This window comes from Tauraco erythrolophus, chromosome Z (genome assembly GCF_009769465.1).
Source record: "Tauraco erythrolophus isolate bTauEry1 chromosome Z, bTauEry1.pri, whole genome shotgun sequence".
Taxonomy (NCBI): domain Eukaryota; kingdom Metazoa; phylum Chordata; class Aves; order Musophagiformes; family Musophagidae; genus Tauraco; species Tauraco erythrolophus.
The window spans coordinates 81,894,025-81,920,719 of record NC_141496.1 but is presented as its reverse complement, the minus strand read 5'-3'; the positions used below and the strand labels follow the sequence as shown (position 1 = coordinate 81,920,719).

At 40.2% G+C, this 26,695-nt stretch overlaps 1 protein-coding gene across 1 annotated transcript in view; it reads right to left on the bottom strand.

The window, feature by feature from the left end:
* The window catches only part of PRUNE2 (prune homolog 2 with BCH domain), a 111,309-nt gene that overhangs the window by 23,906 nt on the left and 60,708 nt on the right, over positions 1–26,695 (bottom strand). Inside the window, exon 9 of the mRNA XM_086629911.1 lies at positions 674–753. Coding sequence (XP_086486037.1) covers positions 674–753 — 80 coding nt within the window. The remainder of the gene's footprint in view (positions 1–673; positions 754–26,695) is intronic.

The window sequence follows — 26,695 nt, the reverse complement described above, 5'->3', positions numbered from 1 at the left end:
ATCAGATGAAAATCAAGCCTTGGACATGCTCTGACCCATAAATGTTTAAGAATTTAAAGAGCAATATACGAATCACTTGAGTTATGAGCCAAGACATTGCTGAATCGTGGAGAAATCCATAGGAGTGAAAATGTCTTGTAAACAAGCTGTTTTCTTATGCACTTACTGCTATTTGAATGGCGCTGATTTGCAAGTAGCTATGTCTTTAGTTTTAACTATGTAAGATCTTATTCAACACAGTAACAGAAATAAAAAATACCTCTGAGTCTCTTAATCAGTCTTAAATAACAGCAGTCCTCCACAAGACAAAAGCTAGGTATGGCTTTGCCCCTTGCCACTGCACTGTGTGGCACATTTCAAGCTGTTCTGTCTGAAGTACGCTAACGCTAACTTAGTTCTCTTAGACAGTCCTCCAACATAAGAGAAACAACAGAGACTACTGAAACTTCACAAGGACTAAATGAGTGATGACAACAATGCACAAGAGGAAACGGAACACTACAATTATCATTTCTCAAGTGAAGAAGAAAATTGACTAAATAAAGCGAACTTAACACTTTTTTTTTTAACACTGAACTGATTCTTTACCAGCACAGAAACATCCTTCTCACTGCATAATTAAATACCAAGGGAATAAGATATAATTAAGAAAACGAGTAAGAGCTGCTCTCACCAGGTCTCATCTCTGTAGAACTGGGGCTTAACAGACCCTCAGCAAAGGGGATGTCCATTCCCACATCCTCTTGTACCAACCTGAAAGGTAAAATACAAAGCAAAAACTTAAAAAGATGCACACATTGAGCTTCGTATCAACACGGCTCATGTGACCTCATACAGAACTGAGATCTTCCTCAACACAGCTAGTTTAGAAGTCTGATCACAAACTGATACAAGTGAGAAAGGAACACAGCTGTTGTAATTCTACTGTGCAGTTCTTACTCCTTACTTACGCATGTCTGTAGAGCCTTTGAAGACTATAGGTCACACATACCCACTTTTACTTGGATCAAGACATAGCAGTGAAAAATAACAAGCTGCCAAACAGCAATGCTCCTCATTTTATACAAATGAAGTCGGTCTTTCGTCATCTGGCAAACCAGACATATTGTCCTAGGGACCTTCAGCTACTCTTTGCAAACTGCACGCCACAGTTAAGAGTTCCATAACAGTATTTTCATTGCTGTACGTACAGTTACTGTACAGTAAAAATAAGATCATGGCTAGGTTTTTTCATTCTTTTGATATCATTTGTACTTTAGAAAAATTTGACCCAAATCAGTCATTTTGTAACACTGAAACAGTTGATGTCCTGCATTGAAAGAGTACAGGAAGCACAAAAGTGAGAACCAAGACTACGTCACAGTTTTTCAAAGACTAAAATGTGGCAAAATATCCTACTTAGACTCCGTTTTTAGGATGATACTAAGAAACTACATTGAACACACCTACATAAGACAAGCAAAAGGCATTAACTGTGAAAATAACAACAGAGGTGTTTGAATGCTTAAAGCAAATTGACTTGAACTGTTTTCATGCCTATATTCAAGTATTTTACAAAATGCTTTCTGGGAGGATGATTCAATTGCAGATAGGAAACAATATTTTACATTTTCAGGACACTCTTGACAGCTTCCAAGCTATTTGCACTGAAAACGTATGACTCAAAAAAAAGCTTCATTTATTTTATCAAAATAATTACAGCATTTTTTCCATATTCCTGTTCCAAACTCTTTTTTTTTTTTTTTTCACAAAAGCTGAAGAACAGAAAATTTTTACACTTCGATCAACAGAGCAGTGATGACAGCAAAGAGGGTAATTTTTCCTGCCACAGCATCAGCTAGCTCTATTCTGAGTGTTTCAGCTGAACAAGTCTGAATAGGCTTGGCTTGTCGCTCCTGTAGTTTCTTCCTACCCGCGCCTTCCCCATGAGGACTCCCCTCATTATTTTACAGTGTGCGGACAAGACTTTTCTGGCTATCAGAATAAGAGTACAGTTTCTGTGGTTTCTTGTTGATTTAATATAAATTATTATATAAATGTGTACATGTAGGCCTGCCTATAAGTGAGCCAAAGGCTTCACTATGCTTAAAAGTTGCAAAATGTCTTTACCTCACACTCCATACCATCAAATTCCCAATATTGACAGGCTAACTAGTGAACTCTTACTTTTCCCATAGGCCATGGAGAACACAGACAACATAAAGCTAGAGTCAAACATGCTTGTGCTGCTCGACTCATGACCAGGCTTTGTCTCTCAGTAAAAATGGATACATATTAGTCTTGCCAAATTTACTAAATTTATCCCCATATACTGTAGAATACATTTTTCACAAACACAGAGATTAACTGCTTAATGATTTCTACAAAACACACCAATTCTGGAATATGATTAATTACTGTCAAAGAAGGCTTGAAATATTCTTTCTCTTTGGATATACAATAGAAGTAACGAAATTTGATCAAAGTATCCTGCTCATGAATAAAATGAATGGCACAAATTGTCTGTAATGTATCATTTCCTTGTTTTCTGCTCTGTAGCATTATCTCTGTTCAGAAGCTGTACAGAAAACTGATACACAGAATATAATCACAATTTACTTAGAAAATGTAAATAAGTCATTACAGTCTTTGTTTTTTTTTTTGGTGTCTGTTCAATTCATAGTAAAATACATGTAATGAAGTGTAATTTATTCATCTGAACTTAGCAGAGACAAATCTGAATTCTAACGAAGCGCTGTAAGAAACAGCTGCATAACGTAAGAAACCATAGTGGTGGAAACAGTGTGGGGAGAGGATGAATACTTCTAATCCATTTTAAATTTAAATCAAGATTTTATCCGGAGCTTTATTAACCTTTCCAAATACGAAACTTTCTCATATTAAAGCATCTCAGGACCACTCAGATGATGACTGATGGGTACTCAAGGGTGTATAGTTTGACTGCACCGTACAGGGTTTTAATACTAACATAAAAAACATTCATTTTTAAGATCTCCTACAGCCTCAACACACCAAATGACAATTCCTTACTGAACAAGCTTCATAAATCACTGCAAGAAATTTTTTGAAAGGAAATGTTTTTCTTTGAAGTTGGGTGAAGTGTCAGCTTCAGGAGGACGGTGAACTTTCAGACTTTCTGTATTAAAAAGAGACAGTATTCTCTGCAGCAAGCCTGTAAAAATGTTTGAGCAGAATGAAGATCATGTTCTCCTCTGTATGATAAGAGTATGACTGAGTTTATATACCCTATCTCTACCGAAATAGTGACAATTATCAACTGAAAAAAGCAATTTCCCACAAGTGATTAATTCAGAATTTTCAGAGTTGCCTAAAACTTTTGCAATGCCTGGGACATAATTATCCTGAGTCATGACATTTCTAGGATTGCCTGAAGAATGCTTTTCTCCCTGTGGTATCTTAATATTAAAAAAAAACCAAACAAACACAAAACGCATATGTACTTGGAGCTGACATTGCTACTTTCTCTAGAATCTCTTACGCTTTCATGATATAAATTTCAGATGTTGTTCTGCTTTCAGTGGGACCACTAGAGCTGAGTTAATTCTGAATTTTATAGAACAGTTGTGTTTACAAGAACAGTACTTTTCTAGGGGTTGAAAGATAAACATGTTTCATATCCTTTTGTTTGAATTTCTACTGAAATACAGTTACTGTTACAGGCAATAAACTAAAACTATCTTAGGGATTACCAGTAAACAGCATCAGAATTTGCCTGAGAATCTCTAACTTTATTTTGATGGAACCGTGGTTTTAGCGTCAATAATCCCCATCATTCATACTAGGATATTTGATTTGGGAATTAAGAGTCTGTGGTCCTGAAAGATCTGCGACAAGGCAGGTAGTTAAAAATCAGTTCAAGCCCAGTTACCAAAAGCATTGCTGACTCAAAGTTATTCATTGTACTTTCAATCACATAAAAGACGGTATCACCTTTCAGAAATTTTTTAGCTGAGATTAGATTTCCTCTTTTTTTTTTTTTTTTTTAATTGTGTCAGCTTCTCATTTACTGTCAAATAAACAATCAAAAGGCTTTTCAGAGAAGAGACACTCTGACTCTGGAGTTAATCATATTTTTCCAGATCTTTTGTGCTTTACCCAAACAGATTAAAGATTCCTTGCCAGACATACATACTGCAGGAGCCATAGTAAAATAGAAGCTGACACAATTAAAAAAATTTAAAAAAATTTCTGGACTCCAGAAACTTAATTAAGCAACTACCTCCCCTTCCTTTCCCACAGACTACTTCACATACTTCCAAAATTCTGGCTTATAAAATTTCTTGCTGCCCATACAGGTGCAACCAATATCATGAATGATGTGGCCAAAAGTATTAGGAAAAAAAACCACTTTTTTTTTTTCCTTTTAATGAATGCTCCTTGTTGAAGAAGTAAATTAAGTTACTTTAGAAAGCTCCATTCTAATCAGGTATGATTTACTGGATTGATAAAAAAACGATCTTTCACTTGCAACAGAGGTCAAAGTCAAATAAGCTTTTCATGCCATAAATGACTTCTTTTATGTAGTACACAGACCAGTCATTTAAGGATCAGCTGCACTGGGAATCAAGTTACTGCACATTTGCTTTGATAATTCAGGTCTACATACTTGTTCAGAAGTAGCTAAAAACACCCTGTTTCTCAAAGCTGGATCAGAGACAGACACTAAATTCTTATGAAAGCAGGAGAGAGAGGCTGAAGGCTGAAAACCTTTCCTTGCCCTTTCTTGGTTCAGACATTCTTACAGCTCAATAAATTAATAATCTTTAAATAATTCTTAGTGCTCCCTCAAATCAGTATTTCTCAGAATAAAAGTTATCCTTCCTGACTTTTCTAGGTACAGCAGCATTCTGCTATTTTGGAAAGAGCAGCTCTGAATATTCACAGCAATACATCATAATCCCTATGGGCTGTGCTCTTCACCCTTGTGTCATATGTAATATATCACCAGTTTCCCGAGCTGCTCTGCAGCTATTACATATCAAGAAGTTAATTTCTTCAGTCTAAAATAAATAATCTCTCCAATGGGTTGCTCTGAATGAACACCTACAACCTGCAACAGAGAGTAACATGAATTCAACGGTGACCGTCACCTTTCTAAAGTGAGTCCCTCCACTCCAATTCACAACTCACTCACCAGCCAGACTTCAAATTGTGCACATTTTCCAGGCTTCTGTACTCACCAATGCAGAAGTTTAATCTGAAGTGGAGCCCACAACTGCCAAACACTTTTCCTAGATAAGTAAATCATGTTTCTTCCATGTTGTTCCCTCTATACACAGAAATGCTTTCACACTTAAATTTTCACAATATTTTGAAGGTTTTTATGAAGTTTCAAAGCGTGATTAGCAAAAGGAATGACATGAATGAAATCACCTCGGCTCACAGTAATACACGTTTGTTTTGGAAACCAAAAGGGAGGAGGGGAGACGAAGGACAATTGAAAAGGTTATTCACAGACGAGACATCTGGCTTTTTTCATATTCTCCGGTTCCACACATTGCGCAGGTACGCCCTGGTCTTCGACTTGCTTATAGTCCACTGCCTCCTGGTTTGGAGGCAAAAATTGAAATGTTTTGAGGAAGAATCCATGAACTGTGAAATTTTAGGTACAAAAACAAGGTAAAGGAACTGAAGTTCCCCGAGTCGCTTTTGCAGAACATAGACAGCACACAGTACTTTTCCTCTGAACCCCTCCCATCCCCACCCTGTAACACTGCCCTTACGCAAGCACAGAGACCAGGAAAGGAGAAAAGGGAACTTGAGGGATTGGACATGACCATACATATTTTCCTTGGAAGGTATGAAAAAGCCCTTGGCGCTTCTCCAATAACGCCTGCCCACTAATTCTCAGCATGACTCCATTTGAAAGCGCCCTTATGATTAAGCAGAGTTAAGTGTTTTGCCAGGCCAAGGCCAGAGAACACAGTACCTTGAGTAAGCCCATCTCTGGCCCTTCTGCTGCTAGAGGCAACCTACTGACGGCTCTAATAGTGTTTTGATGTCTAACCTCTTTCGGACAAGATGAGAACACTGTTCTTCCACATTCTGAAGCAACAAAAAAGCCTCTTAAGCGAAGACTAAAGCAAATTGTTAAGCACTCCACAAACTGGAGTTCACATCAAGGAAGAGCTGACACAAAGTGTTTTCTTAGTTACTATATTCTTCTTCAGTTTACAATTCTGTGCCACAGAAATTTATATAAATTTAAAGCCAAAATATTTCAGCAGACAGCTGACTTACAGGGGGTGTTTTGCTTTCATCCATCTCTATAGCCACTCTGACATTCACCTCATCTCATATAAAAGAAGAGCAAAACCTATTCTGTTATTGTGATTAAACACTTGACACATTATTCCATTTTTAAAACAGAAACTGTTTTACTGTTTTGCATTTATAGCCAAATAAAACATCTTTCCCTTTCTTTCATATGCTATATATGTGTGCTCCAAGCTCATGGCTTGTAATTGCTGTTCCATTTCTATTCAGAAGAAAAACTAGAGATTAGAAGTTTGCAGACCTTTGCTACAATAATGTTTTAAAATAACAGCAAGAATTTACTTTCTGAAATCATTACTCTTTCTTAGAGTGCTCAGAAAAGACTGAATATAGTCATTCCGTCCTTCATTTTAAATAGAGGATAGTTCTTCTGGTTATAGATTCATAGATTCATAGATTTCTAGGTTGGAAAAGACCTTAGAGATCATCGAGTCCAACCGTCCCTAATCCCCATTAAACCATATCACTAAGTAGATCATCCACCTTCTTCTTAAATACATCCAGGGATGGGGACTCAACCACCTCCCTGGGCAGCCTATTCCAGTGGCTGACAACCCTTTCAGAGAAGAAATACTTCCTAACATCCAACCTGAATCTCCCCTGACTAAGCTTATACCCATTTCCTCTTGTTCTATCACCCATCACTAATGTAAAGAGCCCTTCCCCCACCTCCCCACCATCCCTTCTCAAGTATTTGTAGGCTGTAATCAGGTCTCCCCTCAGCCTCCTCTTCTCCAGGCTAAACAGCCCCAACTCCCTCAGCCGCTTCCCATAAGTTTTATTTTCCAGCCCCTTGACCAGTTTAGTCGCCCTTCTCTGGACTCGCTCCAGGAGCTCAATATCTCTCTTAAAGCGAGGGGCCCAAAACTGGACATAATATTCCAGGTGCGGCCTCACCAGTGCCGAGTACAGGGGCAGGATCACTTCCCTGTTCCTGCTGGTCACACTATTCTTGATACACGCCAGTATCCCATTGGCCTTTTTGGCCACCTGGGCACACTGCTGGCTCATATCAAGCCGGTAGTCAACCAACACCCCCAGATCCTTCTCCGCCAGGCAGCTCTCCAGCCACTCTTCCCCGAGCCTATAGCGATGCTTGGGGTTTTTATACCCCAAGTGAAGGACTCTGCACTTGGCCTTATTAAAGCTCATGCCATTGGCCTCGGCCCAACGATCCAGTCTGTTCAAATCCCTCTGAAGGGCCTCCCGACCCTCGAGCAGATCGACACAGCCTCCCAGCTTGGTGTTGTCCGCAAATTTACTGAGGGTACATTAAATCCCCTCATCCAGGTCATTGATAAAGATGTTAAACAGAACTGGACCCAGCACTGAGCCCTGGGGAACCCCACTGGTGACCGGCCTCCAGCCGGATTTAGCCCCATTTCCCACCACTCTTTGGGCCCGGCCATCCAGCCACTTTTTAACCCAAAGGAGGGTGTGCCTGTCCAGGCCAGCAGTTATCAGTTTCTCCACCAGAACACTATGAGAAACTGTATCAAAGGCTTTACTGAGGTCAAGGAAAACTACATCCACAGCCCTTCCCTCATCAACCAGGTGGGTCACCCTGTCATAGAAGGTGATCAGGTTTGATTGGCAAGACCTGCCTTTCATAAACCCATGTTGACTGGGCCTGATCACCCAGTTAACCTGTATGTGCTCATTAATAGCACTCAAGATAACCTGTTCCATGACTTTGCCCGTCACCGAGGTCAGACTGACAGGCCTGTAGTTCCCCGGATCCTCCTTCCGCCCTTTTTTGTAAACGGGGGTAACGTCCGCCAGCCTCCAGTCCAGCGGAACTTCCCCAGTGAGCCAAGACTGTCCAAAGATAATGGACAGGGGTTTGGCAATGACATCTGCCAGCTCTCTCAGGACTCTCGGGTGGATACCATCAGGCCCCATAGACTTGTGGGCATCCAGCCAAAGGAGCAGATCCTTGACCCGTTCCTCTAGGATCACAGGAGCTTCAATTTGCTCTCCCTCCCTGCTCTCAGACACCATAGGCCAGCTCACCTGGGAACTACTGACCTTATTATTAAAGACTGAGGCAAAGAAGGCATTAAGAACCTCAGCCTTGTCCTCATCCCTAGTGACTAACGTACCCCCTGTGTCCAGTAGGGGCTGGAGGTGATCTTTAGCCCTCCTTTTGTTATTAATGTATTTATAGAAGGACTTTTTGTTGTCCCTTACGGAGCAGGCTAGTCTAAGTTCCAGTTGGGCTTTTGCCCCCCTGATTATCTCCCTACATGCCCTAACTTCCTCCCTGTATTGATTCCTGGATGCCTGCCCATTCTTCCAAGACTTATAGACATCCCTTTTTCTTTCGAGATGTTCCCAAATCTCCTTTGTCATCCAAGCTGGTTTTCTACCCCAGCGGCTCGACTTCCAGCACACAGGGACAGCTCGCTCCTGTGCCTCCAGAATTTCCTTTTTGAGTAGTAACCATCCCTCCTGCGCCCCCTTACCCTTGAGAGCTGTCTCCCATTGGACTTTGTTAATCAGACTTCTAAACAGTCCAAAGTCAGCTCTCCCAAAGTCCAGCTTGGCTGTTTTAGTGTTCCCCCGCCTAACTTCCCCTAGAATTGAGAATTCTATTATCTCGTGGTCACTATGCTCCAGGCGTCCTCCAACCTTCACATCTCCCACAAGACCTTCTCTGTTCACAAACAGCAGGTCTAGGGGAGCACCTTCTCTAGTCGGTTCACTGACCAGTTGTGATAGGAAGTTGTCCTCCACACTCTGCAGGAATCGCCTAGACTGTTTCCTGACTGCCATGTTATACTTCCAACAGACATCAGGAAGGTTAAAGTCACCCATAAGGACAAGGGCTAGTGAGCGCGAGACTTCCCCCAGTTGTTTAAAGAATAGTTCATCAGTCTTACTGTCCTGATAGGGAGGTCTGTAGCAGATTCCCACTACAATATCCACCTTCATAGGCCCCCCTTTGATTTTCACCCACAGACATTCTACCAAGTCATCCCCAACATTTAACTCTAAGCAGTTTAGACCTTCCCTTACATACAGGGCAACCGTGCCACCCCTCCTACCTCTCCTATCCCTCCTGAAGAGCTTGTAGCCATCCATGGTAGCGCTCCAATTATACGAGTCATCCCACCATGTTTCAGTAATGGCAACTATGTCATAGTTTCCCCGGATAACAAGGGCTTCCAGTTCCTCTTGTTTATTGCCTATACTGCATGCGTTCGTATAGAAGCACGTAAGTTGGGCTTTTGACCCCACTGCACCCCTAGGGGGGGAAGCTTTATTTCCTGAGCTGTTATTTTGGGGATTTTCTTTTACCTCAAGGCAACTTGTGTGTTGCTCCTGACTACACATATCACCCCCTACTATCACTGAGGCAGCAGGCCGAAGGCACCTGCCTACACTCCTTTCATCAGACACTGGAGGGCCGTCCTCGGCTGTTAATCCTCTAAGTCTGACAATACCCCCCACCCCCTTCACATCTAGTTTAAAGCCCTATTGACGATCCCAGCTAGTTCTGTAGCAAATGCAAGCAACTTCATAAACTATGAAGTTGCATATAGATGCAAGCAACTTCATAAACTATATTATAACTGAAATGTGTTAGAGGCTTTTCATGCTAATGAACTAATAACAAATCCTAATTTAATGGACATGTGTTTGCGCGTTGATGCTTATTATCCATGTAAGATAGGTAGAAATGTTCTACAAGAAAAGCCAGACAACTGTTGGACATACTTCAATACCAACTGTGTCTATAGGCAAAAAGAGTTACTATAGGCAAAAGAAGTTACTATAGGAAATAAAGAATTATTATATAAAATTGAAAAACAAAATCTGACAAAATATGGCCTTTAGTCTGAAGAAAGTTTGATGAAAATACATAGAAAGAAACAGAGAGAGACGCCAGGAGCATTAAGTTTCAAAAAAACCCAACAGCCGGATTGTGTACTACAAGAAGGAACCTATTAGCAAATGCAGCCACTAAAAACAACCCCCAAAACTACTTCCTAAAACTAGTCCTTTGCTACAAAACTTTCAGACAATAAACCAAAATTTCTACAGTTGCTTATTCAGAGATAAAGGAGATTGGAGTGTGAATTTTTTAGCTTCAGCAGAATTAATGATCCCTAAACTGTACTGGAGTATGCAACAAATCAAACTGACATACACTGTGCAGGATTCAGTCAGTATCACTCATAGACTATGCTTCAACTACATCCACATACCAACAAAAAGAGCGTATTAGAAGGAATCCACTCCAAGACATCTGAGACTAGAAAAAAGTCATTACTTTTACTCACAGCTGTGTAAAATAATCATACTGTATACAGGTGACTTGTAAAAATGGATTAATTTCACAACCTTCCGAGAGCAGCATTTAGCAACCATATGCTAGTACACTGAATTAACCATGTTTCTATTGCTATTTATTTGGTAGCTCTTGATCACAAATTATTTCAATGTTGTGGTTTATGCCACTCCGGCAACTGAACTCCACGGAGTCGCTCACTCATCCTTCCCCACCCCCCTGGGATGGGGAAGAGAATTAAAGGGGAAAAGGGAAAGAGATCTGTGGGTTGAGATAAGAACAATTTAATACTACTACTACTAGATGAATATATACATATATGTACAATGATAAATATATACAAACGAGTGATGTACGGTGTAATTGCTCACTACTCCTTCACCGAGGCCCGGCCCGGAATTAATGATCCCAAACCAGGTAAGTCTCGATACCGCAATCCCGGACAAGCGAGAGGCCCGAAAAGAGAGAGAGAGAGAAAGAGCACTCTGAGAGTCCTAGAGTGAGAGCCACGGAATAGCAAAAGCCCTTCTTTCTGGCTGACCCTCATTTTATACTGGGCATGATGCTGCATGATATGGAATACTAATTGGCCAGTTTGGCCTCAATCCGAAGTCTAAGTTCAAATCATAAGGGCAGTCATGGACCCCTCGTCCCAGCCATGCTCCCCTCTATCCTGTTGTGCTCCTGCACACTGGCAAGAACATGGGAAGCTGAGAAGTCCATGAGACCTCAGTGCCAACCACAAACATCAGTGCGCTGTCAGCGTTCTTCTCAGAGCAATCTCAGGCTAAAACCAAAACACAGAGCTCTTCCAGCTGCTAAAAAGAAGAGCTGACTCTGTCCCAGGTGAAACCAGGACATGCAGGAAAAATCCATAGACCAAGCACTGGAATTTATGCATAGCATGAGACTTTTATTTCCACCTCTGGATGCCAGCCAAAACAAAACAAAAAAATATCTGTCGTGCTTTGTTTGAGTCAAATCTTTATTAACCAAATATCTGTGCAAATGTTAACTAATCATTGTCATACTGCTGCACAGTAGATAAACACATGCTGATATTCCCATTTTACAGAAAAATGCCACTCACTTTTTCAACAGCCACAGAATAAATCACTGCTAAAAATCAGTAAAAGTCCTAACTTCCTAGTTTTTCACATTTCCCTCTTCAGATTTAAAGCTTTTTTACTGATTATACTATTACTTGATGTCTTCCATCTGCTGACATTTTACTCCATATTCAGCATCAAGGTTGGATGAAAAAGTTATGCATGTCTCTAAGAGGCAATGTTCCTCTGTAGGAGAATCCTGTATTTTAGTCAGAAGATTTAAATTGTTTGCATTTCAGTATGTTAACTGAAAACATGTTAAAATTCTCGCTTTGGGCCACTGAATAAATTTTTTAACTACGAAAATGCTTCCTAGTCTCTAAACAACTTTAGTGTTTAATATCTATTTATCCAGCAATCCTGTTTCTTGTTCCTCTTCTTAAATCTACATTGTAAGCCTCAGTTTTTTCCAGGTAGCCACTCACAGTAGTAGGCTCTCCTGTCTGCTCTTACCAGTTCGAGACTGTTGAAAAATGAAAGCTGCTCTTCTTAACCGTATGCTGCTGCTTTCGCTGCTGCTGGGCAGCCACAGGCTGTCTGCCCTGACTCCTTGCCAGCTCCCTCCCTGAGTCACAGCGCAAGAGAAGCAGGCAAAGCCAGGGAGAGATGCAGGGAGCCATGGAGGGACAAATCTAAGTAAATAGATGAGCGATAATGGGATTCACTAGGCTATTTCAGCAACCTTGTGCATATGCCTGTGGATGAGGAAGGCTTATGGAAGGAAACTAGGGCTCCGGGCTTGTTCAATTGTCTGTGACTTCTAGCCACGTAAAATAAAAAGGCATTTAAATACAGAATGAGGGAAATTGGACTTAAGTCCCATATCTAGATGTCTGGCTGCAATGGGGTCTCAGGAACGCAAGCCAGGCTGACGCTGCCTGCAGCAGATCCCAGAGTCCCCAAAAGTCTCTCCCTAGAAGTTTGTCACCAGCTGGTCACAGGATGCTACAGGAAAGACAGTGCAACCCCATTAAAATTATTTAATACCTTACCTTCTCCTTTCTGCATCCCCAGGCATTAATAACCATGCACCATTCAAGCACTGCTCTAGAGACAGGACAATCAATCCTTTTGGGGTCTTTTCCAAGCTGCTGATCACCTGAGTAGTGGGCATTTCCAAACATTATTTAACATACCTTGGACAACAGTTTTATGAGTTAAAGATAAGGAATTACTCACTGTTACAGAAGAGAAATTACCTTTCAGAGTGTCCATTAATTCTGAGTTCCTGATATGTGATGCCTAGTAAGCTTTGGCTTTTTTTCTGAATATGTTGCATTTCATAACATCTTCTAAATGCCACTACAGATCCTCATGACTAGCTGCCACTGAAAAAGACTGGTATAGTCAGACTCCAGTGGCTCCACTTTGGCATCCAGAAATAGAACAAATCAGACAAGGGTCAGAGGAGAAAGACATGTGTGGTTCAAGCAGCTGGTGACTCTTACTGACCTGCCCCACACCACATAACAACTCCATGGCATTGGCAGGGACAGAAGACAAGTCAAGTCCTCAGGGCAGAGCTACCTGACTGTACGCATGAAATAGCACCGTCTCCATCTATACCTCTTACGGTGGAGTGTAGAACCTGCTAGGCATTTCCTAGTATTACCATTTTAATAATATCCTCTTAACTTAATACTATGTATGCAAAAGCAGGTAGCGAGTTAACAAATTCTAAGGTAGAAATAACACACCACCTGACATCTATTGCTCTGCTTTGGCATTGCATTCACATACGACCATATGGTCTTGCCTTCAGAGCAGGGCCTCTCCTCTCTTACACGCCTAGCTCAATGCTATTTAATTTTTACTGGGCCAGTGGAAAATTACTATAATTAACAACACAAAGCTGGGGAGCCTGCGTGATGATGGGTGCTCCTCCACAGATGTTGGAAGATCACAAGGTCTGGCAATGAGCTATATAGGTTCAGAGCAGTATTAGCACTTAGAAGGCTTGTTTAAACTTATCTGATCTCTCTCGTCCTAATAAATGTTGTTAATATTCTACAAATAACACCTAGATGATCTGTTAATCAACAACCACTGTTGAACAACCACTACAAATGCACTGCAACAAGGTAATGCCAGCAGAGAAGTAGGAGTTAAATCAATCTGATGTAAAAGATCCTTAAGTATAACTTGAAAACACATTTTGTTTGAAAATTTTATTTCTAAAAATTTATTAAAATGCCAGGCCTAATCACAATCTGGGGCCTGATTCCCACCTTCTACTTTCATTGAGCAACTAATTATTCCTTGAGAAAACTCTGTTTTAGTTTTCCCAACTTTAAAACCAGTTTTCCTTCCAGCAAGTACAGTTCACAGTGACCACTTTCCTGCCATACTGTGCTGTCAAGACCATTCCTCAGAATACCTGTGGCTCCAAATGATGCAACGGGCACATGAACAGCATTTGAAAGATCAGCATGCACCTTATACCCAGTGCAGCCACCTACACTTTCAGGAAGTATGCTAATGCTTTGAGAATAGTTAACAAGTAGAGGTTCCAGGATCAGAAGAAGAAAATCTTTAGGAAGTTTTACATTTTATGCCCTACCGACATTTTCCAGTGGAGTTGCGAAAACTTCCTTCCAAATGTTATCACAGTCTAGTTAAGCACATCTGCTTCGAAATGAAGATGCTAAAATGTCTCGGACTGCTCTTAACCATCAGTAACAACCACTAGTTCTGCAACTGAGCTAACTTCTCAACTTCAGTGGCTATTTCCTGTTTTCTAATTTACTTTTCTGTAACACTGTCAACATTTTGCATTGCTTAATGGATTTATTTCTCTGCGTGTATGAATGCTGACGTGTACCATAACGATGATACTTACTATCACACTGCACTAGCTGGAATGAAATATTTTAACAAAGCATCTTACAACAGGTGAATTCTGTCTTGGTTCCATGATAAAATATATTTAGGGATGATTTTCAGAGCTGCTAACTGTAACAACGCAATTAACATCATGATCTACAGATTTGTAGCACTTTTATTCATCTGTTCATTAAAATATTAAGATTTTTCTAGCACCCCTTTGATTTCAAGCATAGCCTTTGCACAATTTATAATATGCTGAGAGACAGGAAAAGATACATGACAACATCTTTTTTTATACGGTATGACTACTATCTTTTCCTCCCCTCGTAATGCTTTTCTCTGGTCCTCTTTATGACTTTGTTCCTTATCCTTCTCTAACAACTTCTATTCCTTCAATACCTTAAACCTTGTGCTTTTGTTAATTTTCTCTTTTCTTCTCACTTCTGTGTCACTGAACAGCCAAATTTTCATTTCCCCATTTATTCCATGTTAATTTAACTATGATTTCAAAACTTATGTTGTTCAATGTTACTATAATTTAGATTAATATCTTACCTACTGCAGCAAACCTACAAATACCTAACAGCTACCTTTTCCCTATCTTGCCTATGACTAAGATAAAGAAAAGGCTCTAAAAAGAGGATGGCATTAAACTTCAGTCTCTCTTAAAGCTGCAGTTGTCATAAACGTAATAAACAGCAGAGGAATGTAAGTGACAATGCAGAATGTGGAACGGGAATTTTAACTGGCAGATTAAAATAGAAATAACCTAACAGGTGTAAACTGCCAACTAAAAAGTTCCCGTCCATATGGGATGATCCACAACGTGGGAAAAATACTGGAAAAGCCCAACCATGAGCCAGAGAAGACACCTAATCAAGGCACATGAGGTCTACTGAAGCAGTAAAACTGGCACGGGACAAGGCAGTCCTGCAGCGTGCTTGCACGGGCTGCGAGTAACCAGAGCAGGAAGGATGGTCAGACTCCGCAGTAGGCGGGTCGGAAAAGGTAAGTGCGAAGGGAGACAGGAGGCATGGAAAGCCACCAGTTATCTTCAGGAGCTGGTAGGGCCACAGAGCAGTAGGAAGACAAAAACCAACCTCAGTGTGGGAGAGAGGAGAATGTCAGACATAGCAAAAATGCAGTGACTGAGCCACAGCGACTGGAAATGCCAGACTGAAGAAGTAATGTTAAGGAACGAGGTGAGAAAATGGGGCTCCTCTTTCCTCTATACGGCATTCCTTTTACATTATAGCTTGGGATATACCAAGGCAAGGTTAGCTATATGCTCTACTGCTTAAGACAAGCAGGCAAAGGCGTATCCTGCTGGGCTGCTGTCCTTCAGGCAGCTCTTCAGAGTTTGCTGCCAGTGTTTTCTGCTAAAGAGAGTGATCTTGTTCTTGTAGGACGCAGTCAGCTTTCATCCAGTACTCTGAAGTAAAGAAGTCTGACCTGCTGCTATTTATTTTTCACAGCTACAATGGCTACAGAGTAGACCACAATCTACAGCGTATGCCAAGAACTAACTAGAAATACCTGAATGAGTTAATTAATAAAATTCCGTAACAGTTAAGCCATTTCCTTCAAAGTCTAAAGGAAAAACAGTAGATAAACTAAGAAATCTGTCAAGCAACTGGTCTGTCACTCTCATCCTCCCATCCTCCTCTCTATCTCATTTGTTGTTGCAGTAGCACCAAATTTTTCTGGATATTTGTACAGGGGCTGATAGGAAGCCTCCAGTCTTAAAGACACTGCAGTGATAAAAATAGCTTTATCAATATCCACAGGTGCTGACAAAATCATATGCTCACCTATACATTATTTCTTGGTAAGTTTGAGAGCTGCATCTTTGGCCTGAACAAAGACTGTGGCTTAAAGATGACTTTTTTTTTTCTCTGCCTTTTTCTATAGATATATTACAACCTGTTAAATAACAGCTCTCCTGTTTACTGCTGAATACTACAGAGATGCCACAAAACCACAACAGACCACTTGTAGCAGGATTTAAGTTTTTTCAGTAGTGAACTTATGTGAAAGCAAGACTTGTCTCCAGCTACATGAATTTTCCATAATATTGTCCAGATTTATGCAGGGCCAAATAACAGCTAGACTCTGTCAAAAACAGGAATAAAAAGGATATTTTAGACCTTCGTACTTCCCTGCCCCACAAGAGATAGCAGTGGAGAGTATGGGTGAGAGTAGTGGAAGGAACACAGCACCCCTGGAAAAAAAGTATTTTGGCAGGGTAAGGATTGGCGTGTGTTGCTCCCCATCCCGATCCCCACAGTTGTCTTATGCTTCCTGACCGTGTTGCTACAGCTGTTAGCATCCTCCCTTTCCCAACATAGCTTTGACTTCCCAAAAGTATTAATAAAGATAAGTCCCGAAATGACATCTCTGCCTGCCCTCCACTTACTTAGAATGATTCTGGCTAAATACACCTACCAAGTCTGCACACATTTCCTTTCAGTGTTGCCCTAAGTAGCTAATATTTATAAATTCTATGTTTTCAATGCCTCCTGTACATCACTACCATTTGTTTGCTCACCAAATTTAAAACTGACAGATATTGTCATTCCTCCTCACAGACAGAAAAGCAAACAACTGAATGGAGCTGAAACAAGCTCCTATAATTAAATTTAAACAAAAATACTGCCTGTGCAAACAAACTTTTGCAGCAATTTTTCAGTCCTCTTACCACTGAGATTATTGCTGCATCCTTGATCAGTTAACCTTCAAAGATTACATATTCTGTTTACTGCAACATTGTAAGAGGACATTGAAAAATCATACGCTTCAGTTGATAGCAGAAAAACCTGAAAACAACACCATTGTCAAGTAGTCTACAAGGACAGCTATCACAAACAATCGCTATGTCAGTAATTAAGCAGTCTTAAAAGCAAATTATCCGCAGACAATGCTCAGCCTTCATTCCTTTTTTCCCTTCCGTATCCTCAGAGCTAGGCAAACAAGCTGAAAATAATCTAACGTGCTAGGTGACTGTGCAGGGAAGTTTTGTTTCCTAATTACAAATACCGTGCCTGCGCTCAGACAAAAGAAATCCCATTGAACCGATGTAAGCTTCTCTCATAAAGGGCTGCAACAGAATTAAAATACAGCTACCCGGTTTTCAGTAATGAGGTCCTGGGTGCTTTGCATCCTGCTGACAAACATTTCCCCTTTTTCTGTCTAAAGTAACTGCAAAAATAGAGCCGTTAATCGGAAAACCTTCTGCATATCAGCCTCTGGAAGCAAAGAGATGCTTACCTTCTAAAGACTTGAAGAGGCCTTTCTACTGGGAAAATAATAAAGATGCTTTCCTGCTGCACTTCAGCATCCCTCTTTCTGTAGCAGTTTACTAGGAATACAGATCCTCCACCATTTTCTTGTCACGTGGCTAGTGGTACTGCTAAATCAGGGTGATCACCTGCCTCCAAAGAGCCGGCTGTGTGAACTGGGCTTTGGTTAAAGGAGAGCTTAAATGAATGCAGAGCTGTGCTTCGGCCGTGAAAATTATTTATTTTCACATTCCCTGTGGAGCTTTGTTGGAGCATCACCAAACTTTGATACTGCGAGTCAGCTGGCACTAGTGAAAAGCTCCCCGCTGTTTCATTTCAGAGCCCGAGGAAAGCTTGTGATGAGGGATTGCATGACAAAAGTTCTTATGGATTCAAGCCCTCTCAGCCCTCATTTCTGTTTGCATCGATGGTTATAGAGCACATGCATATTCAAACACGCTTTACATAATTTTTTCGATTTGCAATTCAGCTATGGGAATGCATACGCAATTTTTTTTTAAGAAAAACAAAGAAACACCAGTTCAGAAGACAGGGTGAATTCTGGGAACTCGAACCACACCAGCACCAAGAAGCAATGCTCACGACCTGTGCTCTTTGCTGTGTTTCTTAAGGGTGTGCTTGAAGGAAGGACACTGCTTCCCATGCAGCGCAGTCCCGCAGCCTCCTTTCATGACAGCCTGCTGGGGGCAGGGTCCCTAGAAACTCCAGGTTTCTTTCCAAATGCAAAATAGCTTTCAATCCTATTCCCTTGCAATCCCTTGAGGATAAAACAGCAAGGCAACAGGCCCTAGGACAGTTTAACCTTCAGCTAGTTTCTCCCTTCGCACACGCAACTCCTCCTTGAAGATGAGTTACGTGAGAACTGGAGATGCTTTCACATCCAACTGCTAGGTCATAAGCAGTCAAAAGCAAACAAAAGCCTAGCCCTATTTTCATTTATCAGTACAGCTCCATGCACACCTACAGCACAGTACAAATAAAAATTTAGTGGCTCCCACCTTGTTCTTCATGGTATTAGTAACGCTACAGGGAAAGTTCTCACCTGCTGCACATCTCCTGGGAAATCACTCCCCAGCTGCTATTTTAAAGAACTACAGAACAACACCAACCATTTAAAAAAATGAAAAAAAATCATTACCGACATGAAAACACATTTCTAAAAAGGACACTGCTGCAGATACGTGATCTTCGATGCTTCTGTCAGCTAGCTCTAAACAAAATTTCCAACAATGAGGACATTTTTTAGCACTTTTTCAACTGGACAATCTTTAATTCATTTGAAATCAGAAGTCCAGATACCCAGCAGGTGTATCCAGGAAATAGAGCTATAAAGTATTTATGTACAATAGAAGTCATTAGTAGCATGAATGTGATGAAGCTATGGAATTAGTAACATGGCAGAAGCTATGGCTTTGATCCTCCATGCTCAGAATGACACGGAACATCTCTGATTTCAGGACACTTGCTGGGACCCACTGAGCTCACTAGGGCACATTGTCAAAGTCAGATCTGTGTCAACAGGGTTAAGTTTCAAAGCTCATTAATGCTTTAGGCTGAAATTCCGTGTCATTGACAACATTGATTGGAATACATTACATAGTGAATCAGTTCAGAAAACTGTGGGGTTTTGAATAGTGGGGGAGTTTTTAATGTGAAAGCTACACCGTACTAACATAGTCCAGGTCTTCTTGCTTTAAGAAAGTGGCTTTACCAGCTCAATCTCACAACTTAAGTAAAATTCCAGGACCAGAGAGAATAATAGTAAATCGGGTTTTTTTTTATTTTAAAATTGCTTTTCAGTCACTGAAGTGTTGTTCCCTTCTTGTTAAAAGGTTTTATAAAGCACATGGTATTTGGCATGTAAATATTAATGCTGTTTTTACAAAAATGGGATCATCACCATATTGGCTGCTGCTATTGTTTAACAGCTGGCTCCGCAATGGAAAACTGGGTTTTTAGTTTTAATTAATTTTCAACTTCCAGATGGTGATGGAAAATACTGTATCACCCCAAAACTGATAAAAAAAAAGATAGTTGTCATGACTCCACAGGCCAAACCAAGTAAAGAGAAAGAAATGGTGTTACTAAAGCCCATGCACGAACTGCGTGTGTTGTTACTTCCATCAATAAAAAAGGTTAGCAGTGAGATTCATTTACATTAAGGAGATTACTACAAAATAAAATTAAAAGAAAAATTAAAATGTTTCAATGAATTTGCAGCTATGTTGTTGGAAAGTGCTCTGCTCTGAATGTCTCAGAGACTCTTCTATTTTCACAGAAGCAACATCTTCACAAAGGCTAATATATAACACAGAGCTTCTAATACATAATGTATATTACTGTAATGATTGTAATGGTATGACATATAATAATGTAAAATATATTAGTTATATAGTTTCCTATCCAACTCAGATAAACAGCGAAATCTCAAGTTCTGAGCCAGCAATCTTAAAGAGTTCTTGCTCATGCCAATCTAAGCATTTTGTTTAGTTTCAATTCACTTTTTTACTTTTTTTACAAGGCATTAACTTCCATTTACATGAAAATGTAGGACTTTCCTACAAGCAATCTTCTCAGTTGTTGCTCCTTTCCTTACATGTTTGTTTTTAACCTTTAAAGCGTGCTCCTTGTGTTTAGTCAATTGTCACGCTTAGTGCTGCCAAGTGGGAGACCTGAGTTCAATTCCCATTTCAAGTCCATAATCTTGTAGTTCAGCAGGCGCTGAAAGCACCGCTGAAGCAGCATGCCTCATCCCCAGAGTGCCTGGAATTGCTTTCCAGCAAATCCGGCCAATTAATAAACAATCTTGACAGGAGTGAAAGATGACAGCCCCACGGGTATGCAAGGAAAAAAGGAAAGAGGCACCCAAAGGGAAGTAAAGGTTACTTTGCAGAATGTGACCTCTTAAACTTACAATAGATTTTCAATCCTTTAGGCTTCCTATATATAGTAGCCTGCTTTGCCCATTAAAGCAAGAAGCAAACCCAGGCTCCCTAACTTATTGCCTTATCCTAGCTTTGGGGTGATAGTACAGACATTGTGAGAAAATACTGGGTGAAACCCTTGGTCTACTTGAGTCAATGAGAATTCTTTCCCTGGTTCATTCTGTCAGTATTTCAGTTCAGTAACGGACATTGATAGTTGACTTGAATCGTTAATGGCTTTGAGATATATTATGTGTATTTGGCTAAATCACAGAGGTAGCAGAGTAGTCTCAGAACACTTACTAATCTTGAAATAGTCACAGATTCTTCTTTCATTATATTTAATTATCTTTATTCACTGTAAACCACAGACAATGCGATGAAAACGGGCTTGCCTATTAAAAATTTACTCGGTTGCTTACAGTACTGGGCAATTTTAATAGCCAGCAGTACAGCAATGGTCACAGAGAGATATTTTGGACAGATGCAGTGGAAAAACTCTCTCTTCACTTGTCACTACACAAGTGAGCAGAAAAGACTGATTCCTGCTTCTTTGAGAGCATGCTATCACAAAGATAAATGAAGCTTTCTTTTGTGGAAGCGTTATTCTAGTGGGTTAAATAAATCTTGGCAACTGTTCAAAGGAAATTTTATTCCACTCAGTTTTGCTGCCAGTTTTCCAAGCTCTCCCCCAAATCTTTCGAACATCAGTGTCCTTCTCCCTCCTGCTCTCGCTACTTCTTATTCCTCCAGTCAACACATCATTTCATAGTATTCCTCTCAGCGCCTTCTAACTCTTCCTACCAAGGTAAAGGATAATCTTTCACCATAGCAAAGGTAAGAGCAAGAAAGCTTTGGTACACACACCCACTAACACACCCTGAGGAGTGTGCTGGTAGGCAGGAGCTAGCACAGTCATCTGCAGCCTTCTCCCTCTGCCTCCTGGCCACTGCATCATCACCAAGCTGCATACAGCTCTGTAAGACAGGACAGCTTCTGTGAGGAAGAAACTGACCTGCAGTCTCCATAAATTTTACTGCTGGCACACCTCCAGCCAGAGCAGCAGCGAAGTATGTTATCCTGCCTACCCAACATTTGTACGGCGCTCTACGATGCTTCCTTTTTAAACGTAGTCACTCTTGGCTGTTCACATATGGAAAGCTGTATAAAAAGCTATTTTATTTCTGGAAATACTGACATTAATAATGTGCTATCGAGTCTTTTTCTACTTTTTTATGAGGCCAAAGAAACCTCTAGGGTTTATTATTTCTGGTGTTTGTATATTACTGAGACAGGTTTATATTTTTTCTTCAGTGTTTTAATGCTAGCAAGCATTCTCATACTTCCCTTCCTGCTGCTGCTGTTTCTTGCAGAAGAAAAACAGGACAGAAAGGAAGAACTTTGCCACCAGACACAGACATTCTTAAAATGCACCTGAACAGCCTGGAGAGTTGTTATGCTTGACATCAGGACGAAGAGGACAGTGACCGGCAGACATCAAGATTTTAATCCACTTCCTCATTCCCATTTTTGTTTAGGCTTTCTGTTTCAAAACTTTAATTTCCTCTTCAACAAAACAGTCGATTTTCTCAGACAAAGTGACAGACACTTTCTGGACGAGAGCAGAAAATAATGCAAACTGCATCCTTTACCGACCTTTACTCCACTACTAGAGGAACGTACTTCAGCACAGTATGCAAGCATGAACTTCATTTTTTTTCTGAACAGGGACATGTGAATAAATTGTAGATTCAGAAAGAGGCTTAGAAGGCAGTTACTGAGTAAAAGCCTCCATAAACTTTGGACTACGAATTCAATTGTCTATTGGTTGGGATGTCTCCATCATCTGTTTGAGTACAAATGATGAGTTTCTTTATTCTCCAGAGATACTATGTTTGTGCCATACGTAAATATATGAAGGTGAAGTACCCACCTAAAAATAAGGAACCTAATTTGTATATCCTGCCAAGGGGTATATGAAATGACACCCAGGCAGCCACAAGGAAAGCTTCCTTAAGGGAAGCAAAGGCTGCAGCAGAGAAAGCCCGAGATTCAGGAGGTACTTCTTAAACCACTAACAGAGAGACGAGTGTTACAGGTTCAGAATGAAAACTTAATTGTATAAAGCAAAAGTATTTGACAAAACAACAAAAAAAATGGGCAGAGAATGTAATCTGTGCTATCCACACAGTCCTTCAGATTAAGGGTGCTTAATTTTCTGATACCAAGCAGGCTTAATTAAGCATAAGCTAGGAAATGGACTACTCAGTCAAGGCAAGAGTCACATTTAGTGAAGAAACCAAGAAACTTTCCTAAGTCTAAATTGTGGCCTTTCAGAAGTACAGGAATTTAGGCAGCAGGTTACTTCTGAAAGCTGATCATCATTTAGTTGGAATTTGGTTCAGCTCTACCAAAGCCTACTTCAAAGATGCAAATCTCTGGTGGAGTCAGAGCCTGATGACTAGCACCATCAGGCCATCCAGAAACTCTATCGCAGTAAGAACAAGAGAGAAGCCTTAGTATCTTCTCTTATGTGATGACAGCAGTGTTGCTGTGCTATCCTCCCACAGGCTGGCAGTTCAGCTGTATCACATTGATTTAAACTTTGTCAGCTAAGAAGGTGAGTTAATTTTAGACTTTAAAGCTGCACACTGAGGTGTGTTTTAAGAGGGAACTTGTGTTTTTAAAACTGTCAACAAAAGGCATTAGAAAGCATTTCTAATTACACACTGCTACTGTATCAGTTGTGTTTCTTCAGCTGTTTGTGGAAGCTGTTTGTGTTTTTTCTACCATATATTTTTTTTTCATGTTTGCTTTGGTTTCAAAGGAATCAAGGCCTCCGTGATCATGCTGAGGGCACACATAGGGACATCTGCATGTGTCTCTGCTCTCCTCTAAAAAGTCTGAAGTCATTATCTGACTACAGATACAAGCTTACTACAAGGTCATGGAACATCAGCTACCAAGCACAAGGGAAACTGAAGGGAAAAAGGCACTGTAAAAGCAATCTCTATTAGATACAAAATCTTCATACAAGAGCAATATTTTTAATAACATTTTCCATTAGATTTCACATCTTATCAAAAACAAAGTCTAACAACGAAACATAAACCGAAAGTAAAGTAGACTTCACTGGTTCCGTGTTTCCATAAATAATTGTTAAAGCAGATGCTGAGCTAACTTCCTTGCTTTTCTTTACTTCTCTGGGCTTCAACTTCAACAGCATCAAGGACAGAAATCGCCACTGCTATCCACTGAAAAGGCATTTGGTATTAAAAAAGTATTAAAAAACTTCTAAGACAGGTAAGAAAAAATCTATAGCAGAAGCTATAGTGATCTTTTATGTACATATGCTACACTAAGAACTACTGTATCTTTTCCTTGCACGATGCACCACGTTCCATCGTGCATGTAAGTTTTCATTGAAAACACTCTTACATTAACACAGTCCAGTTTTGGACTTTAATGTGGGAATCAGTCTAAGAGAATACACTAAGCTCTAAGATAAATGAATGTACTACATGAAACACCAATGTGAACTATTATTGTGTATGAGATTCAAGTTTTTACTTTGGACACCTACAGAAATTCCTAAAGAAGAGCAGAGTTCTTTTCGAAGTGGATTGAACATATATATATTATATTATATATTATTCATAGCAATAATATGTTAAAAACCCTATAAATCCATGGACATAGGAATGATTTTTCTAGTGACAGTGTAAGCTCAAAAATTAGATTCTTTTGTTGAGGTATCTAACAAAGAATCTTACTGCTTCAAAGTTATCTCAACTCCATTGTGTTGATTCATAAAAATAATTTAAGATTAGACACCTGGACCAGTTTTCTTCCCTTTAAGAACATGATAGGCATGTAAGCATGGCAAGCCAAACCCTAGGATGCTGCCTGCATGCAATTAATCAGTGTGACTTAAGCAGGTTCAGCATCTGGCTGCTTGTAGTTTAAAATGCTTTATGGGAGACAGAGGAGTTGACAGCTGATTTGTTCACGTCAGGTTTGTAAGCCTGCAACTAACCAGCACCTCTAAACAAGCCTTCCTTTTTCCCATCCCATCCATCATTTACTGTGAGAAGAGGTGGTAAGCGTTTTTTGATTTAAAGGCTTTTGCTAGAACTTACTGGTTTGTGAGAAACCAGATTTATTCATTGAAACTAGTTGGTTTTGATGAACATCCAGGGAAACCCTGCAGTAATAATGGAGGAAGACGACTTCCAGAAGTGGACTACTCCTAACAAGCAAACTATCTCAAAGTCAAAGAACATCCAGTTTTCCTACATCCACAAACCCCAAGACGCCTTTCCACACAACAATGTGGATGTAAAACAACTGCTTGGAGATTTTGCTTGTTTTGCTTCTTCCAAATTTCTCTTCTGTAGAAAATTTCAAAATTTCTGCTTTTCCTGCTGGATTGGAAGTTAGAAGCTTGGAGGATGGAGCGCAACAGAAACGTTGTGCTCTACCTTTAATAGTTTCAAGGTCAAGCACTCAGTATTTGGTTTACTTCACACTCTACAGAACTGGGGAGTGCTCGACTTCTGCTAACCCTTCCGAAGATTTGCCTCTTTCTTGAGGGCAGTAAACGCTAACTTGCATCAATAAAAGTTGTCACTGCCGTACCAAAACAGAGCCCCTCTCATCTCATATTCTCCTCAGCGCTGTCTGCCTAGTTAGATAGAAGCAATTCCAGCCAGGGGCAGTGTGCGAGGGCAAAGCATGCTCTGTATACTACTCAAAATGTTGTCTGTCAAGAAATCCTAAAGACCTATACAGGTGCTTAAGTTTAAGCCTGCAAGTAACATCATTGCATTTCAGAGTTTCTGAGATTGGGCTTTCTGTTAAGGATGAAGGCTGCACTACTAATAGTAATAGTGCTTTGCTATTAAAAATAGCTCAGCTATAACAGTGTCTGTGGTAAAGATACAGTCTTTAAAAAATGGGTGAAAATGTTTAGAGGGGAGATATTTTAACATCTCAGGGAAGATAAATCAGAGGTATTGAACTACTCATCCCTGAAATCTTAATAAAATGTGAACTTTTTGAGCAGAGTGGGGAGGAGGGTAGCAAAAAGACAGGCTTTTCTATTACAGATTATTTGTACATGCTGTTATCCTGGTTATGCGACCATACAAAGGCATGCTACCTTTAAGTGAAAAAAAGCTTACTGCTAAAACTGCAGAATTGCTAGTGAAAATTTCAAAAAGTACAGTCCAAAATAAACTGCAAGCCAATTAAAACCTAATAATAGAAGTGTGAATGTGACATATTCTACACTGAAGTGACAAGCGCTTGGGAGAAACTTGAAAAAAAGTGAAAAATCAGTCTTGCATTTCACACAAACAGTATGTATCCACATGTTTCATACCACATACATTCTTTTGGGTAAGTTGCGTCCGAAAGGAGTAACAAGTACAAAGCAGTTCCACTGCCTAGTTTTATTTGTACTGGGACGTTTCTTGTACTGCTCACAAGAATTTCACAGTATAAATGCAATGCCAGGTTTCTCTTTGAAAAACTGCAGCATCACAGTTTTAGATGCCCAGGAGAAACGAGGTCAGGCTTCCACACTTGCATCTCTGGGGCTACCTTAGAAGTCCACTGTAGCAGTCACAACTTCCTGGTTGTAAAAGAAGGAGTCAACAACAGAAAAACACTCTTCAAAATGCTACAGTAAATGGCATCAAGATAGTAATTTCTCTCTCCATCAGTCAGGAGAGAGACAGCAGTCAGTAGTAACAGAGCCAGCACAGGGGCTGTACTTTCACCCAAAGGCAGGTGCAAATATACTCAAACTGCCTCAACTGCCAGTCCAGTTCAAACAGTCAGAAATGCTACTCTGACCTGACTGAAGCTTGGAAATAACTACAAAGACCATAATTTTCCATCATCCTTTTCTTTCCTCTATAATCAGCACCTTTTTCTGACTCT